The sequence below is a fragment of the Aquila chrysaetos genome, chromosome 5, assembly GCF_900496995.4.
Source record: "Aquila chrysaetos chrysaetos chromosome 5, bAquChr1.4, whole genome shotgun sequence".
NCBI lineage: Eukaryota > Metazoa > Chordata > Aves > Accipitriformes > Accipitridae > Aquila > Aquila chrysaetos.
Genome location: NC_044008.1, coordinates 53079702 through 53095919, shown reverse-complemented (window position 1 = coordinate 53095919; position 16218 = coordinate 53079702). Strand labels below are relative to the sequence as shown.

Genomic DNA, 16218 nt, shown 5'->3' with positions numbered 1-16218 from the left:
GCCCATCTGAAAGGCCACGGGCTCAAGAGCTTTCTGATATGCTCAAGGTCTCCAAAGGAAAGCATCGGAGAACTGCACACATGAAAATGGAGGAGGGGTTCAGGGGAAAGTGGCTTTCATGCCCAAGATGCGGATGCTTAGAGGAACTAACACAAACAGGGAAGCTGCTAGGTTGTTACAGAGCAGCAGCGAATTACAAGGGGATCCCAGATTTTGGGAAGGTCCCATCTGCATGTTCTCAGCCACAATGTTCTGCAAAGCTGCATCGCGGCTGGGAGCAGCATGTAGTGGAAAACCCAAGTGTCTTAGCCCAACCTAAAAGCAGTGGACAGCTCTTCTCCCAAGCAAGGTGTGTTCAGCTTTCATGTCTTGATCACAGACCATCAGCAGAAAATGGCTACAAGGTTAGACATATGCTATAAATGGAATAAAGGAAGAGTCTCTGAATGCAAGTTGGGCTAGTAATAATATACAAAGGGGAAAACGTAACTGAAGGGCAAGAATTCCTCCCACAGCATCAGCTCATGTAGACAAGAATTTAAGAAATCTGCAGTAACTACAGAAATGCCTCAGGTAGGAACATCCTTGAGCACACTGGTAATGCAAGAGGAAGAGGCAGCAAACTCACATGCGATACGCCTGCATAGTCCAAGGCACACCCCTGCCATCTCTTCTTAGCAAAGGTATTCCCATCTGCACCATTAAGGTTTTTGGAAGAAAAAGACAATAAATCAGGCTCTTAAAGCAAATTCTGTTTATTCCATTTTTGTCTTGTGTTACTAACAAATCTTCATCCTAGCCTAGGAAAAATATCAGGTAGAAAATATCTCCCCTTTCCTCCCACCCTCCCCACCATACACACATTTTTTGTTTCTTAAATGAAAGAATCAAAATTTCAAGCATGAGAGACTTTTCTTTCAATACATTTCTGTAATAAAATTAACTCTGTTGTAGATATAAAATGCAGCAGCTAAGACCAGAGAATCTGCTATGCTACTCCAAGGCAATTAGTACCCAGAATGATCAATCAGTTTGTCTGCAAACATAATAAGAAAATACTTAGCACTTATCCAGCATTTTTTATCCATGAATCTCAAAGTGGTTTACAAAAGCTGAAAATATGTTTTTGGCCTCATTTACAGAGAAGGAAACACCAGCTGGAACAGGAAAAGATTTGCCCCCAGACACAGAACAATTTAATAGCAGAGCTAAGAACAGATCTCTGGTCTCTCAGCCCCAAGTCCAACAATACGTGCCACGCACTCTGCTTCACACAGGACAGCCTGAATTTGGCAAAAAGCCTTGACTGCAGAAATGCTGAAGTGGTTTATGTTTTTGCTACGAAAAAAGTCTAAATGGAGATCTGACAGCTATTTTACTAAGCACTGATCTCCAAAGGCTGTGATGCCAAGGAGTAAACCCAGTCTTGGATGGAGCTGCTGAGAGCTTTGGAAAAGAAAAAAAAAAGTCTCATACTGGAAGTGTGAACAAATGTGAGAGTGGTGCAGAAGGAGGTAAATCCATGATCTACCATGTGCAAATGATTCTCCACTTGGAGCTTTAATTGAATGTTTGAGGAACAGATCACAGGATAAAAACCTAAAACCTTGACAAATAGTGTTATTAGATGGAGAGGAACCTGGAGCTAAAGCACGCATGGCCTGACACCTCCTCTGTTAGCAGTCTTCTGACCTGAAGTCGCTCCTGACAGACCTGAGAAACCAACAGTGCAAACACCAGGAAAAGAGCGGTGAAATACAATGTCTTACCCTAGAAATATGTTTAGCAAGGCCAGGAGAAGTACCATGAGACAGAGAGTAAAGGCTGATTCAAGGACCCCAGGGCACACTTCATTACGAGGTCCACTACTCATGCTATAAGCAGGCACCAACAACCCACACAGTTATTTTCCTATGCATTACCATGCAAAATGAATGCATGACTTCAACACTGTTCTTCACAGGCATGTGGCCACAACACATCACCCACATCTCATTTTGGTCCAAACAAGACACCCACAGGGTCCTTTAAAGCAGAGGGTCTCCCATGTATGAGCACCAATTTTCTAATGCCCCCTCTGTACCTCCTATAGGAATGGGACAACAGCAGGCTCCAGCTTCCGACGGAGCACCTCACGATGCTGGGATGGTTGCACTGCCTGGCAGCACACAGTCATAAACCAACCTGTGTGTAGAAAAACCCAAATGTTGGCCTACAACCAAAAACTCCATTTTTAAGAGAGAAGGGCAGGCCAGCATCCTCACCAGCCCACGGTGGCAGGTAATATTACACACAGGAGCTTATTTTATCAGCAGCATAAACACCGCAGTGGTCCAGTCAGCATCGACACACCAGCCAGCTGTGCTTTGAAGCCTGGGAACAGCAAATCAGGTTCTCACAGAGAACAGCGTATCAAACAGGGATAGGTAAGCAACCTAAGTCAACAAGCTCGTCTCCTAACTGCAAACCTGCAGCAATGCACATTAATTCAGGTCTCCTCCCTCCTTTCTAGGCAAACCCAAATGCTACTAACTCTCCACACTCATATTCCCAACACACAGGAGGGTGCCAGCAGCTGGGTCTCCCTTCCCCTCAGCAGCAGAACCTGCAGATGGCCATGAGGATTCACCCCCATGCTGCAGAAAAGTCCTTCCGATGTGAGCAAGGAGCTGCTGTTGCTCCCCACACCCTTCCCAGCCACCCGTCTTCCTTCTGTGCCCACCTCCTCATGCATTAGAGACACAACCAGCTGCCTTGGCTTTCTGGTATTAACACAACACCTTTCACTTAGGAGCTTTTACAGATACTAAGGCACAAAGATTAAGTGACTTGCATAAAAGTCAGGAACACACCTCATGTCTCTCAATTGCAGTGATTTCTCACACCTTTTTTTCCTGGCCTCTTGCATATTAAAATCATGTGAGTAGATTGTGTGGATGAGAACAGGATTTCATTTCCCTAGTAATACTGAAGATACAAACACAGGTAGCTGTATTTCTAAGCCCTCCCCATGGCTCCCATCCATTCCCACTACGACAGGCTGCTTGTCTCAACAAGGTAGGAGAGCACCACTGCAGAAGGAAGCACTCCACAAATGTGTTGCAAACCTCCATCTTTGCCATCCTAAGACCTACAACAGGAGAGAAAACAGACATGCCTCTGGGAAACCAGGAAAGGAACCTCAGCTACATTTTGTTCAACAGGAGTAGGGAACAGCAGTGCTTAATGCAGCAGGACCTCCGCAGTACAAACAGGGTCAGAAGAAACATTCACACGCCTTAACTTGAGTGGATCGGCTTTCCACAGCTGAGGGCCCTGCGAGATGCCGGCTGATAGGAGCTCCCAGGACAGGTTTCTTGACATGAGTGACGGTTTGGCTTCCTAGAAGGCGCGAGTGTCTGGCTTTGGTGCATCTGTGGCAGAGGCCCAGACCCAAGGAGAGCAGCTGCCCCAGCTACGTGTCGTACTACGTGCAGCTGTGCCTCATGTGGAAGTTAACCACGTACTCTGCGTTAGTGCGCTGCACTGAGATGGCAAAGGGCTCGAAGGGGTGGAAGGTGAACGCAACCAGGCGTCGCACTGTGTGATTGATGGGTCGCCCCAGGAGTCCCGCCTGGATCTCAAACTTCAGGAGGCCAGAATCACGAGCGTAAAATCTGAAAGGAAGAGAAAGTCAATTATGGCTGTTCCCGACTATTGACTTTGCTATCTGGGCTCTTCACACACAGCAACAAGTGCCTTGTTCAATCTCTGGTGCCCCCTCAGGGGCAGGATGTCCTCAGCTGGGTGTCTGGCTCTTGGCTATACAGGAAAGTCCCTCCTGGGGCAGCTAGTTTTCCACTGTCTAGAAAAGCTTGACTTCATTTTAGTATCATCAATGAGAGAACTCTGTCTGTCATTTTGGCGGACGTAGCTGACTTCACAAGTGGGAATAAGTTTGGTCCAGACCCCACGTGTGCTGGCTCTCCATCCTCTCTTAATGCAAGCTGCTCCCCTTGATCCCTAAGGCAGTGTTATGGGTTTGTGTGGCGTGGGTTTTTTTGATAGCAGGGGAGGGTCTGCAGAGGTGGCTCCTGTGAGAAGCTGCTCGAAGCTCCCCCGGCTCCAAGCCGGACTCGCGCCTGGCCCAGGCCGACCCCATCAGCGACAGTGGTAGCGCCTCTGGGAGAACAGATTTAAGAAGGGGAACCTGCAGTGAATAGTGGGATTGGAATGTGAGAGGAACCCCTCTGCAGATACCAAGGTCAGTGAGGAAGGAGGGGAGGAGGGGTGCCTGAGGTTGGTGCCCCTGCAGCCCGTGGGGAGATGGCAGGCTGTCCCCCGCAGCCCATGGAGGGGAGTGGGGGAGTGGAGGCCCCCGAAGATGGCCGCAACACCATGGCAAAGCCCACGCTGGAGCGGTGTGTGACTGAAGATCAGCCCGCGTAAAGGACCCGCGCCAGGGAAGTTGGGGAAGAACTGAAGCCCGCGGAAAGGACCCACACCAGGGAAGTTTGTGAGAACTGCAGCCCGCGGAAAGGACTCATGTTGGAGAAGTTCGTGAAGGACTGTCTCCCGTGGGAGGGACCCCACACTGGAGCAGGGGACGAGTGAGGAGTCCTCCCCCTGAGGAGGAAGGAGCGACGGAGACGAGGTGTGATTAACTGACCCCAACCCCCGTCCCCTGTTCATGGGGGGGAGGAGGTGGAGAGAACCAGGAGTGGAGTTGAGCTGGGAAGGAGGGAGGGGTGGGGGGAAGGTGTTCTAAGGTTTGGTTTTACTTCCGAATATCCTTGGTTTGTTTTGATTTGTAGTAAATTAAATTGATTTTGTTTCTTTCCCAAGTTGAGCCTGTCTTTTGCCCGTGACCATAAGCGCTGAGTGATCCCTCCCTGTCCTTATCTCGACCCACAAGCCTGCCTTTATATTTTCTCCTCATCCCACCGTGGCCGGGGCAGGGGGACTGAGCGAGCGGCTGCATGGTGCTTTGTTATCGGCTGGGCTTAAACCATGACAGGCAGATATACTGTACAGAACTGAGCTCTCTTCCCTTAGCAATGGCCTTCACTCCAAGTGTAAGGCCACCCCTTCCCTCTCCTGGTGCTGTCAGTTAGGCGTTATGCTGCTGCTCTTGTGCCTCGCTACATCCCCATTCAGTGGAGGAAGGTGAACAGCTCGATCTAATACTGCTCAAAGGTGCCAGGTTGTCCTTTACAGTTCAAGCAAGGCTTTGCAGTTCCTTTCAGATTTCCATCAAAAAAGCATTAACAAGATAGGCTAGGCAGGAAGTACCTGGTGGATTACATTCAACAATCAAAGCAAGGGCAAAAGTTAAGGAAAACTTTCCGTCCTTCTGCTGTCACCCACAAACCTGCCTGTGGGTGAAGCTCATTTGTGTCTCCAAACAGGTGAGCTCTGGAACACAGCTTCAGCACAAAGCGAGCATTGCCAAGGGGATGAGGCAAACAGCGCTGAAGAGACAGGTGAGTCCAGGAAGCTCTTTGCTTCTTGAACCTTCTCTGCATGCTCTGTGCAACTGACATAAGCCCAGCTAACGCCACTGTCCTGTGCTGCTGTGGGAACAGGGGACTCTCTGCAATGACCCCATCCTCCCCAAGACTTTGGTGGAGGTTTCTGGGATGTGGTGGTGGAGGTTTCAGGATGTGGTACCTTCACAAAGCAGCTAGGCTCTAACTCAAGTCCTCACCCTGAAGTTATCTCAGACCATTTTCTCTGCTCTTTCAGTTTCGGGCACAGAATTGCCATTTTGCCTCCCAGCTGTTTCCTTTTCCACCATCACTTAGTACATGTGGGTATTTTGCATTTTCCTCTGGTTTTGACTCAGAGAATGCTTTTAATCTCAGAGCACATTTCCCCCCTGCCAGCAATACAATGCACTCAGCTCTCAGCCTGGAAGAACAGGTGATGACAGATACAGGCAATGCTGTTTCGGGAGCAGACATACTCCACATTTTAACAACACAGCCTATTGAGAACCTCATGTTCTTCCTGGAGGGCCACTCTCCTCTCCCTTCCTCTGAATCAAAGTGCCAGCCAGCCCGGCCTGAAAATTGCACACAAGAACTAGCAAGAGAGTCACAATCTTGGTATTTGGCTTTTCAAAAAGCCCTTTCCCTCCTACACAAGGCTGGGTATGCAGAGGGTCATTCTTTAAATAAAGCACAGTCCCCTGTCTGCTCCTCTCTCTCCCCAATTCACAATAATTTACTACTCAAGATGAAGCTCCCTGTAATCTCAAAGATGTGCTCAGTTTGGTATTTTTAAATGTATTTTTAAAAGTGCTCTGCAATCAGAGGCCATTTCCATGGGCTCTCACTCTGGGGATAAATTAGGCGCTGCAATATAAAATTGTATGTCAACAGAAACAGCAAGACCAGCCTTTTCAAACTGTATGAAGATGGAAGATTTATCTGCAGACCAATTTTTTGGTTAAATGGCTCCTTATTAGCCATCTAGATGGATTTTAGAGACCCCCTACTATAGGTAAGGCTGTGTTAGAGCCTCTTCCTCACAAGTGCCATCATTTCACCCAGTGAATATCTCTTCTAGCCTCCTGAAAAGATACTGAAAGACGGCAGTGATGGGGAACCTAAAGTCCTTCCTGCCTGAGAGCAAATAACCACTGGTCTCTCAAGCAGCCAGTCGAGAGTTGAACCTTCTGAGACACAGAAAGGCACTAAGGGTTAAAAGGACAAAGTGCACAGAGGCGCTGAAACCGATGTGCAAAAGGCATGGAGGCCTTCCTATCTCGCACACTGTGCCAGGAAACTGCACACAGATTATAACACCCTTAGCTGCTGAAGGGTTTTGCCAATTACAGGACTTACATTACAAACCCTGTGGCCCCTCATTTCCAAGCCCTCTAACCACAGCAGGCAGCAGCATTATTTTATTAATCCCTTTGTTTTGCATGTGAGAAACACAGCAGCACTATTTCAGCTACTGAATGGTTAAGGTTAGCACCTCCTCTTCTGCTTACTTTCCAAAAACCAGGAGCCCCACTGCTCCAAGGCCCTATTCAAGTCCTAATTGACTCTGCACAGCTTTGAGCTTTAAAAGCTCTGGCTCTGAAATGCCGGTTTGCTCAGGGGAGGGAGGGAAGGTGGCACTTTGCTTTGTTTACTACAAAGACGTAACCGCAGCAAATGACTGCGGTTTTGCTCCCTTTTGTCTGCAAGAGCCATACGCAGGTTGGTGCTGGCAGACAACTGCCGCCCTGCAAGCTTTCCCAACGTCAAGCATGACAAGGGAGAAAGGGCAGGCTTTTCTCTGCAGATAACATGGGAGCTGAAGATCAAACCAAATCGTACAGGCAGAAAAATCAATTAAATATACATAATTTGGGAATTGAGAGCATGGGAAGAATCAGAGGTTCCCTGCCACCTGAGTCAGGGCCAGGGGAGACATGAAACCACTTTTTGAGAATGCATTGATGAAAATGAAGTTGGGAAGCTGGCCAGAATGGTCTCCCTAGGCTGCCTGAGCCCCCAACATGTGTGCAGTCACTAAACAAAGCACTTAGGCATTGAAGGCTCTGTTTTCAGAGCATTGGGTTGCTTTTGCAGTACTGTAAGTGGAAAGACTACTCTGCCTGGAGAACTCAGCCTCTTTGAGCCTTTCAGGCCGGAGATGTTGGATTTTTAACCACTGCTACTTGCAGCCATGGCTGCAGCCAACAAAAAGAAATGAATAGTCTTGGTGTTTCTGCAAGAAGCACTGCAAACGTCCTTATTCCCAAGCTCAGACTTCTTCCTTCTGCCAGCTTCGAAGACTCAGACAGAAGAGACACAGAATGGCCCTTACACTTGGCTGAAACTCCTACTACAGAAACAAATTTCCTACAGATCACAGAAAGAAGAGGGGGTATGAAGAGGAGTACAGCTCCCAGGGTGAGAACTGTAAACAAGGAAAGTCTGAAAATAGATAAATCAATACCACAAGCATTCTGAATAACACCTAACTCAGCTGCTATTTTATTCACAGGACAAACCAAATCATCCTTGCCAGCTAAACCCACGTGCTCAAAAGGGATCCTTCCAGCACAAGAAAGCAGGCATCCAGAACCATATCACTCTGCAGCCCAAACACAATGGCAGGACTGCAAGAAGAGGAGGAGGAACAAGAGCATTCATATGGAAAAGGCTCAGGCTTCATTACCCAAACGTTCCCCAGGGCACCTCAGCAAAAAGACCTGAAGAGCCCTCGCTCACACACAAGATAAAACAGTTATCGCAAGGGGAGAAGCCAAGCTTTGTGGGACTGCTGAAAAAAACCCTCTGGTGAAAAGGCTACTTACTCCCTTTCTGCACATTTGATGCCACATGGCAGAGGTGATTTAGAATTACTCTCACACCGCTCTCCTCACATACAGCTTCTTGGCCCATTCCATACCTTATAGGGTGATCACCGCAGGTCTTGGGCCGCTCCATGACTGACACCCACTTGTCATCATAGCTGAAAAGGGAGAGGTCGAGGTACGGGCTGCCACTGTATGACTGGGCACTGATCGGGAGCTGGCCCAGCAGCCTCCGCACAGCCTCCGTGTGCCCTCCGTACTTGGCATTCACGATAGTGTCTTTGAACCTGTAGCAAAACAAGAAACAGGTTTTACTTGCAAAGGCCACAGGTGAACAGCACAGCTTAAATAAACTAAGGAGGAAAAGTGATAGAGAAAGAAAAACAGCAGCAGTGTAAGAATTAAAACAGCTCATTTCCAAAGATGTATCACAGTGATTCAAGCATCAACCAGTTCTGGTGACCTTTTTATCCTCTCTCATCATTACTGTTTTCTGCTCTGAAAGTCCAAACTGACAGAAGGACAAGACTGTGCCTACCTACAAGGTCTGGCCCCAGCTGCTCTGCAGTACAGGAAATGAACAGGATCAGAAACAGGGAGAAATGGATTAGCAGCTTATCAGTCAATCCAAGTTTTACCATGAAGCCTGGAAACAGCATAAGCAAAAGCCAGAGGGTTTCACAGTAACAGTTGAGCCCTTAATGTTGACTTGAGAATCCCCCTCTCTCTACCTGCTACGTTTTAAATACGTAAAGGGAGAAACCTTAGATGAGGAAGAACCTTGATAAGAAGCCTAAAGCTCTTGAGAAACTACAGTGAGCTGAAAGTTCTTCCTGGTGGAGAGATTAACGCAGGCTGGATTTCTCTTTCCAAGTAAAATTTGAGCTTTCCATGTGCAAGAACAGTCAGATCAGCTGCATGGATGTCATAAATCAAGGAGAGTAAAACATTGCCATTTGACCAGAAACACTCAGCCAAAAGCCAGCATGCTGTGGATTATGCTCTATTATACTTTGCTATGGAAATTAAACACTCCTGTTACTGGGGATGAAAAGATTTTCCTCTCTACTTTAACACAAGGCAGGAGTTGTTCTTCGGGTGTCTGCAGTGAGCTCTCTCATTCTCTCTCCCACTAAGCATTATGGATTTCCTGACAGGCAGCTCTAGAAAGTTAGACACAGTCAACTTCCTCCTTCTTATGTGACGTCAGTCTAAAATCAACAGAAGCTTCATGCCCATAAGTGATTGCCAAGTACTTTGGGTGATGTGAAACAAGTCACTGGAAGATGAAAACACCCTGAGTCACATAAAAATATATTCCAAGAGAAACAACACACTCTGCCTCATTAAAACCACATTTGACTGTTAAAGCACATTCTAGAAACCCAGGTTATTTTGATACTTTGCTCAGCTTTCACAGTAGTTCTAGGCAGGTAAGTTTCCCTTCTCCTAACACGAGAACCACAAGCTTGTGACTGATGTTGGAGAAAAAGCTACAGAACACAGCTTGGAACACATTAAATCAGAGTGTGCATAGAGAACACCACTTGGCAAAATATGTCCAATTAGATGACACTAGCATCTTGACAAATCTTATCTTCAGGGACCTAAACTATTGGGCAGTAACACTTTAATAACCTCCAGAAGAGTTATGGCTAGAAGAGAGCCGGAAACATCTTTCCCTCAAAATTCCTCTTTCTTCTTCTAAGCACTGGATTGCCACTGCTTTGTTCCTTCCTGTAACAAGACAGATGCTGTGGAATATAAAATCAGATGCATGAGGCTGCAAGATGAACCATGTACAAGCCAGACCCTTGCATCACCCAGCAACTAAAGGAACTGGTATTCTCAGGGTTGCCATCGTTATTTGATACTAGCCTTCAGCTGATGGGGGTGAGCATGTGTCTATATGGTATAAAGCATGCTCCGAATGGCTCACCGGCGCTGGATCTGCCTGGCAAAGTTGTTGCTGGAAGCTGAGCAGGGGAACTGGACCGCCTCACTGTGCAGGGTGGCATTCCTGAAGAGGTCACAGAAGTTCTCAAACAGCTCCAGCAGCTCATCAGATGTATTCTCAAATACGGCAATGACCTCTGTGGTCACCATGTTGTACACGACGAAGAACGAAGGCTGCAGAGAGAGGCAGAGGCAGCAGTTACCCAGGAGAGCACAGGTGGGGAAGCTGTCCCTTCCTTCTCCCCGCATGACACCGCAGACCCTATCCAAATTTCTCTGCAGCGCAGGAGAATCCCATGTCCTCACACTAATCCATTCTGCTATTCAAATGCCTCAACAGGTACCAAATTATCCATCTCTTAACTGTGATTATTTACGAAGAAAACTTAAGGGGCTTCCAATTTTTCAACGTAAACTGGATGTCAATATTTCCGTTTTCTCTTCGTCTCTGCCTTCCACCAAATCCAAAGTGCTTTCTAAAGTGTCAAATTTAATTTTCATTCCTGCTGACAAAATGATTTTAAATCCAGTGCTAGCTGGCCACAAATTATTTTTTCCTTTGCAAAGTGACATTATTTTCTTCCCCTTCTTAATATTTCCATCACACAGAGATGGGCCTTTTTAGTGTACTGTGCACTACACCAGTGCCCACAAAAAGTTGTGCCCTCCAGGTACCCTGCTGGTACAGAAATGAAAATCTGAAAGACATTAATGACTTCTTTTTAATGCCAACATTCTTGTGCAAGAAGGCCCAGATACCGCGCTGTAGATTGGCAATGGCAGTGTTTTGTGGCATGAACAAGCAAGAAATTGGGAAAAAGGTGACATTGTGTCAGCACAGCTACATCAAAGGGAGATAATGTTCCCATCCCACTGGGAAAGGGCAGATTTAATCCTTGGTTGTCAAAGGTAGCTTTCGTTAGAGACAGGAGCGCTAACACCGTGGCACCTCAAAGTAAGAACTCACCCCTGCTTCAAAGGTAACTAATTCCCATGGTATATGCACATATCTGGTTAAATCTTCTGTCAATAAAGGCAATTTCTAAATGCTTCACCTTCCGCTCCCAAACAATGCTCAGGGATGACAGTAGGCACTCTGCCCACCCCACCCACCTGCAAATATCAAAAGGTTTGTTTGTTTTACAGCCCCAAAATAAATTGTGATAATACAATCCAGCCCCCACACATCAAAATGGAGCACGCTAGATGAGGTTACTCACTAGACTACTGCCTAGGGAAAGGGAAGCCCTTCTGAAACACAGGGTTGGAGCAGAGAGAAGATAAGAGGAGACAGCAGAAGGAAAAACTATTTACATCATTAAAGACTGCAGGGAGTATCCTCCAACCTTAAATAAAAAAGTTCCTTTGCCAGGTTAACACACAGACATATCTACAGGATGACCCTGATCAGAGAAACTACCCTCACTGCTTTTTAGCTGCATGAGTAAAACAGGGAAACATCGTCACAGCATGGGTGGCAGAAGTCAAGCATCACAGAAATTGTTCAGCAAAGCTGTCAAGTCTATCAACACAAGCCTAGAACAACAACAACAAACCACAAGCTACATATACACAGCACTCGATTAAAAATCTTGAAGGATTCAGTGCAGACCCTCACAATATACAAGCAACTGACAAGCATGAACAGCGACTTCCTCAACCTTCTTGGCAGAGAAGCCAGAGGGAAGAGGAGCCTGAAACTGGATGAAACCTCACATTCCTCTCTGATAGATGAAAGAAAAATCAGAGCTTTAAGTATTTTGTGAGCCAAGTTTTCTTCAGGCAGCCCCAACACAAAGCCTACATTCAGGCAGGTCTGCAGAGACTACTCCACATCTGGAATTATCTCCTGAAAGAACTCAGAAATTAGATGCTTTTCCTCCAGCATAAAACACACTGCCTGAGGAACGCTACAAACAAACCACAACCTGCATCTCAAAGTAACCCTCAGGTGAAGAGAGACAAGAGCACGATGCAGCAAACCAGGCACAAAAGCCTCGGTAACCACAGCAGAGAGCAGAACCAAGCCTACCACAAACATTCACATCAGGGTCAGGAGCACCGTTCCAGATACCAGTAATGAGCAGAACGCTGCAGGCCACATCCACAAAGCTTTAATATTTTTGAGACAGCTGCTCAGTTTTACATGAATGGGTAAAATTGATTAGATTAAGCCTTACCTATTCCCTCCCAAAGCAACTTCCCCAAACAAACCACGGTCATCTTCCAGGAAGAATTAGACTAAGGCAACACACAAAGAACTGCTGTCTATTTCTTCTAGGACCTAAGTCCTGGATCTAGCAAAGACAGGGAGGAAGAGAAGGGTATGAAACAAAACCAAACATCTAGGGAACAATCGCCTGATTGCCTACATGCAGCACTGGAGATTTACTACAAATTCTTGCTAAATACTTTCAAGAAAATAAAAACCAAGTGGATTAAAGGAATAAAACAGGTTAAAAAACCATCCTTCTCAGTTTCACAGAGCTCAAAACCTGACCACCACTCTAACAGTACCGAAAAGAGATGATCAACCTGCAGGATGGTGAAACATCCGGAGGCACCCAGCACTGACTGAGCTATATTTGCTCTAATTTGACTTCTTTAGTACTAAACTGAAAGGAGAAGCAATTGGCACATTAGCCAGATCTAAGAGCTGCTACTCCAATTTGGAGACATCATAAATACTATCTCTCACTGAAGCTTGAAAGAGTAAGTATGTAGGCAGAACAGAAAAGGTAATTCTACTGAGGAAAAATGAAGACTATTTTATGTGAAAAACATGCTTGAAGATACGTGAGAAAAGGGAGAGACTACCTCTATAAGTGTACTATATGAAATATCGGCTTAAAAAAAAAAAATCAGCTGGGGATTTGGAAGGGGAAGAGGGTTGTACAGCATCTATGAGCATGGGGAACAATCCCTGAAGAAAGGGGATTCGATAACCACGTAAGATCTTTTCTCTCTCATTTTTAGTTGAGAAGGAAGCGATGAAATTATGAGAGCAAAAGATACGAAAGGTATTCAATATCAGAGGTGTCAAATGTTTACACAAGAATGAAGTACCAGTGATTCTAAACAACATTCACAGGCTCAGCTAAGAAACGCAGCTCACAGCACTGTACCTGCTTGAGCACTTGCCCCAAAGCAACGAGCAGCCTGAGGAGGCACGCAGTACCTGGGAAGGATCTGTCACCCGCAGCGTGACCACATCTTCACTAGTGTATTTGATAAACAGATGGTTTTCATCCAAAAGCTGCATCTTCCACATGCGGAGCTGCCTCAGCTGATCAAAGTACTGGAAGAACCTTCTTTTTGCTATAGCGCTTCCGTCCTGCTCGGCCCTTCTCCATAGGTACACCAGCAGCCTGTGCTTCAAAGAGTTTATGAAGGGCTCTTTGTACGGGTTGGCCATCCCTGTCTGAGTGTCCCGCTGCACCTCGGGATACACCGCAGACAGAGTCAGGAGATCGTCCTCGTAGCAGAAGCGGCCGATAGTCCGTACATCGATGAAGGTACCCTCGGGTGTTACTTGAAAGACGTGAATAGTCTGTTGCTGCACAGAGAGAATAGCCAAGATGTTCTTATAGAGGTACAGCCCCTGGTTGTGAGACAGGATGACTTTGTCACATTTGAAAGTCCGTGTGTCACAGAGTCTCCCCGTGTGGAGGTCTATGATATGCAAGGAATAATCCTCCAACGGGGACCGGGGATTAGGGGTCACCGACTCGCTATTGCGGTAAACCTCAAAGAAGGGAGGGTGAGGCTCCTCAGGTAGGTATGCAGCAGAGCCGACGATCACGTACCGACAGTCGTCGGTAAACAAGCTGCACTCGCGGTTCAAGTGCTCCCCGTTGGAGGCCACGTTGGTGATATGAAGCAGGACAAAGAAGCGCTCAAAGAGCCGCCCCCGGATGTTGACAGATCTTTGGTCATTGCCGTTAGCTAGGATCTCTCCCTCGTAGCCTTGCAGGAGGTCTTCCGCTGCCTGGCAGCCTTGATACTCGTAGATCTCCAGAGAGGTCTGGTCAGAGGAGAAGGCGATGAAGTAGCGGCCATCGGGGGAGAACTTGCGCAAGAAGCAGGGCGGCTTCTCCACATTGACCACAGTGAAGTTGGGGAAGACATTCTGGTGGAAGACGCGGACTTGGTGCCAGTGGGTGCCAGCTTTGCCCGAGCTGATCCGGCGGCGCTCCAGGCGGTGGATGACATTCTGGTTCTGGATGCGACGGGGCCTGATTGTGGGGGCGTCATGGTCCATGGTCAGAGCTCTACTTCATCTTCACCCTGCCAGGGAGAGAACACATACGTGCCCTGGGACCACATAGAGACAGGGGGACAATTCAGGGTACTGACGGACCTGCTTGCAAGGGTGGGGTGGGGGAAAGTCCCATTGAACCCAGGGAGCAGGGGGGTCAGCTGAAAAGTGCAGACATGCCTTTGGAAAGGGGAGAGATGACACAGGAGAACACTGGGGAGAGAGGTGGAGAGGCTGGGAGAGAGAGCTCAGTGGGAGGTACCAGGGAAAACAGGGGAACCCAGAGGGAACTCCAGTGGACCAGGAAGTGATGGGATCTGCAGGCCTGTCTGCTGCTGAGGGAGACACAGAGGCACCGGGAGGGGACAGGGAGAGCCAGGGAGGGGGGCAGGCACCGGTGAGCACCAAGGGAACGGAGGGAGTACCCAGGCACCGGAGAGGGAGTGAGGGGAGCCAGGGGTAATCCGTAGACCTGCCTGCTGACAGGAAGGCGCAGGACGCCAGCTTGGAAAGAATGGAGGGAGCTGTGAGCGGGGGGGGGGGGCACACGAGGGGTCACCGGGAGGCCTACAGGCCTGCCTGCCGAGGGGGGCCGCAGGGACCCCCGGATACCGGGGGGTTGCGGGGGAACACTGAGCTCCCGGGGAAGCCTAGGAGAAGCTGCGGGCCCTCCTGCGGAGGGGAGCGGGGCCCCCAGCTGCTCTCCCGCCGGCCCGGAGGACGAGGGGACACGGGGAAACCGGGGGTCCCGGTAGCCTCCCAGCGGGGCAAGGACATGGCAGGGCCGGGCACGGGGCGAGAAGAGGCCGCGGCTGCGCTCACCGCTCGGGCCGGGCGCTGGGTCCCGCTGCCGCCGCTCACTCTATGGCCGCCGCCATCTTTCCGCCACCGCACGACGACGCGCCGCGACGGCGGCGACGGCGGCGACGGCGGCGGCGGCGGGAGGGTGTCACCCCCCCCCCAACATCCGCTTCCGGCCACTGGGCCAGCGAGGCGGGCCGAGGCGGGCCAGACTGTCGGCAGAGCGGGGGAGCCCGCGCCCCCTGGCGGAGGGAGGGAGCCCTGCGGGGCGCGCCCGGGCACTCCCCGCCCCGCCGAAACCCGGCACCCACCCGGCACCCACCCGGCACCCACCCCGCACCCCCGCTCCCATCGTGCACCCCCGCTCCCATCCTGCACCCCCTCAAACCCCGCACTCCCTGCTCCCACCCGGCACCCCCTGAAACCCCGCACCCACCCGGCACCCATCCGGCACCCCCTGAAACTCTGCACCCGCTCTACACCCATCCTGGATCCACCCAGCACCCATCCTCCGTCCCGGACACCCCCCGCACCCTCTCCCAACACTCCCTGCACCCACCCTTCCCCCCTCTCCCTGCACCCCGGGCACCCCCGAACCCTTTCGCCCCCTTCACCCATCCTGCACCCTATCCCAGCACTCCCTGCACCCACCCTGCACCCCGGCCACCCCGTCCCAGCACCCCCTGCACCCCCACCCCGCCACCCCCAAGCCCCCTGCACCATCCGGCACCCCCATCCCCGCACCCCGACCCCCCCCATGCCTTGAGCATCCCAGACCCCTCCATCCCCAGGCACCCCCTGCACCCTGAGCCCCCGCACAGGGACACCCCAGCGCACATCACACCTGCTGCCAGCCAGCGTACCGGGGTGCACCCCGACACCTCAGCCCCGGCACCAGCGGCAGAGA

The 16218-nt window shown here is 49.5% G+C and overlaps 1 protein-coding gene across 3 annotated transcripts; it reads right to left on the bottom strand.

The window, feature by feature from the left end:
• Positions 1–739: 739 nt before the first annotated feature.
• On the bottom strand, positions 740–15474 carry DET1 (DET1 partner of COP1 E3 ubiquitin ligase). Of its 3 annotated transcripts, none has more exons than XM_030014139.1 (5): positions 15333–15474; positions 13431–14566; positions 10236–10426; positions 8392–8583; positions 740–3656 (listed from the first exon to the last, which is right to left on the bottom strand). In XM_030014139.1, the coding sequence occupies exons 2-5, from the start codon at positions 14511–14513 to the stop codon at positions 3467–3469; spliced, it is 1656 nt and encodes a 551-aa protein (XP_029869999.1). In that variant the 5' UTR covers positions 14514–14566; positions 15333–15474; the 3' UTR covers positions 740–3466. The 3 variants fall into 3 exon arrangements, with proteins under 3 accessions (XP_029869999.1, XP_029869998.1, XP_029870000.1); XM_030014138.1 differs by having other exon boundaries at positions 13431–14539; XM_030014140.1 differs by lacking the exon at positions 10236–10426 and having other exon boundaries at positions 13378–14539.
• Between the last annotated feature and the right edge of the window lie 744 nt (positions 15475–16218).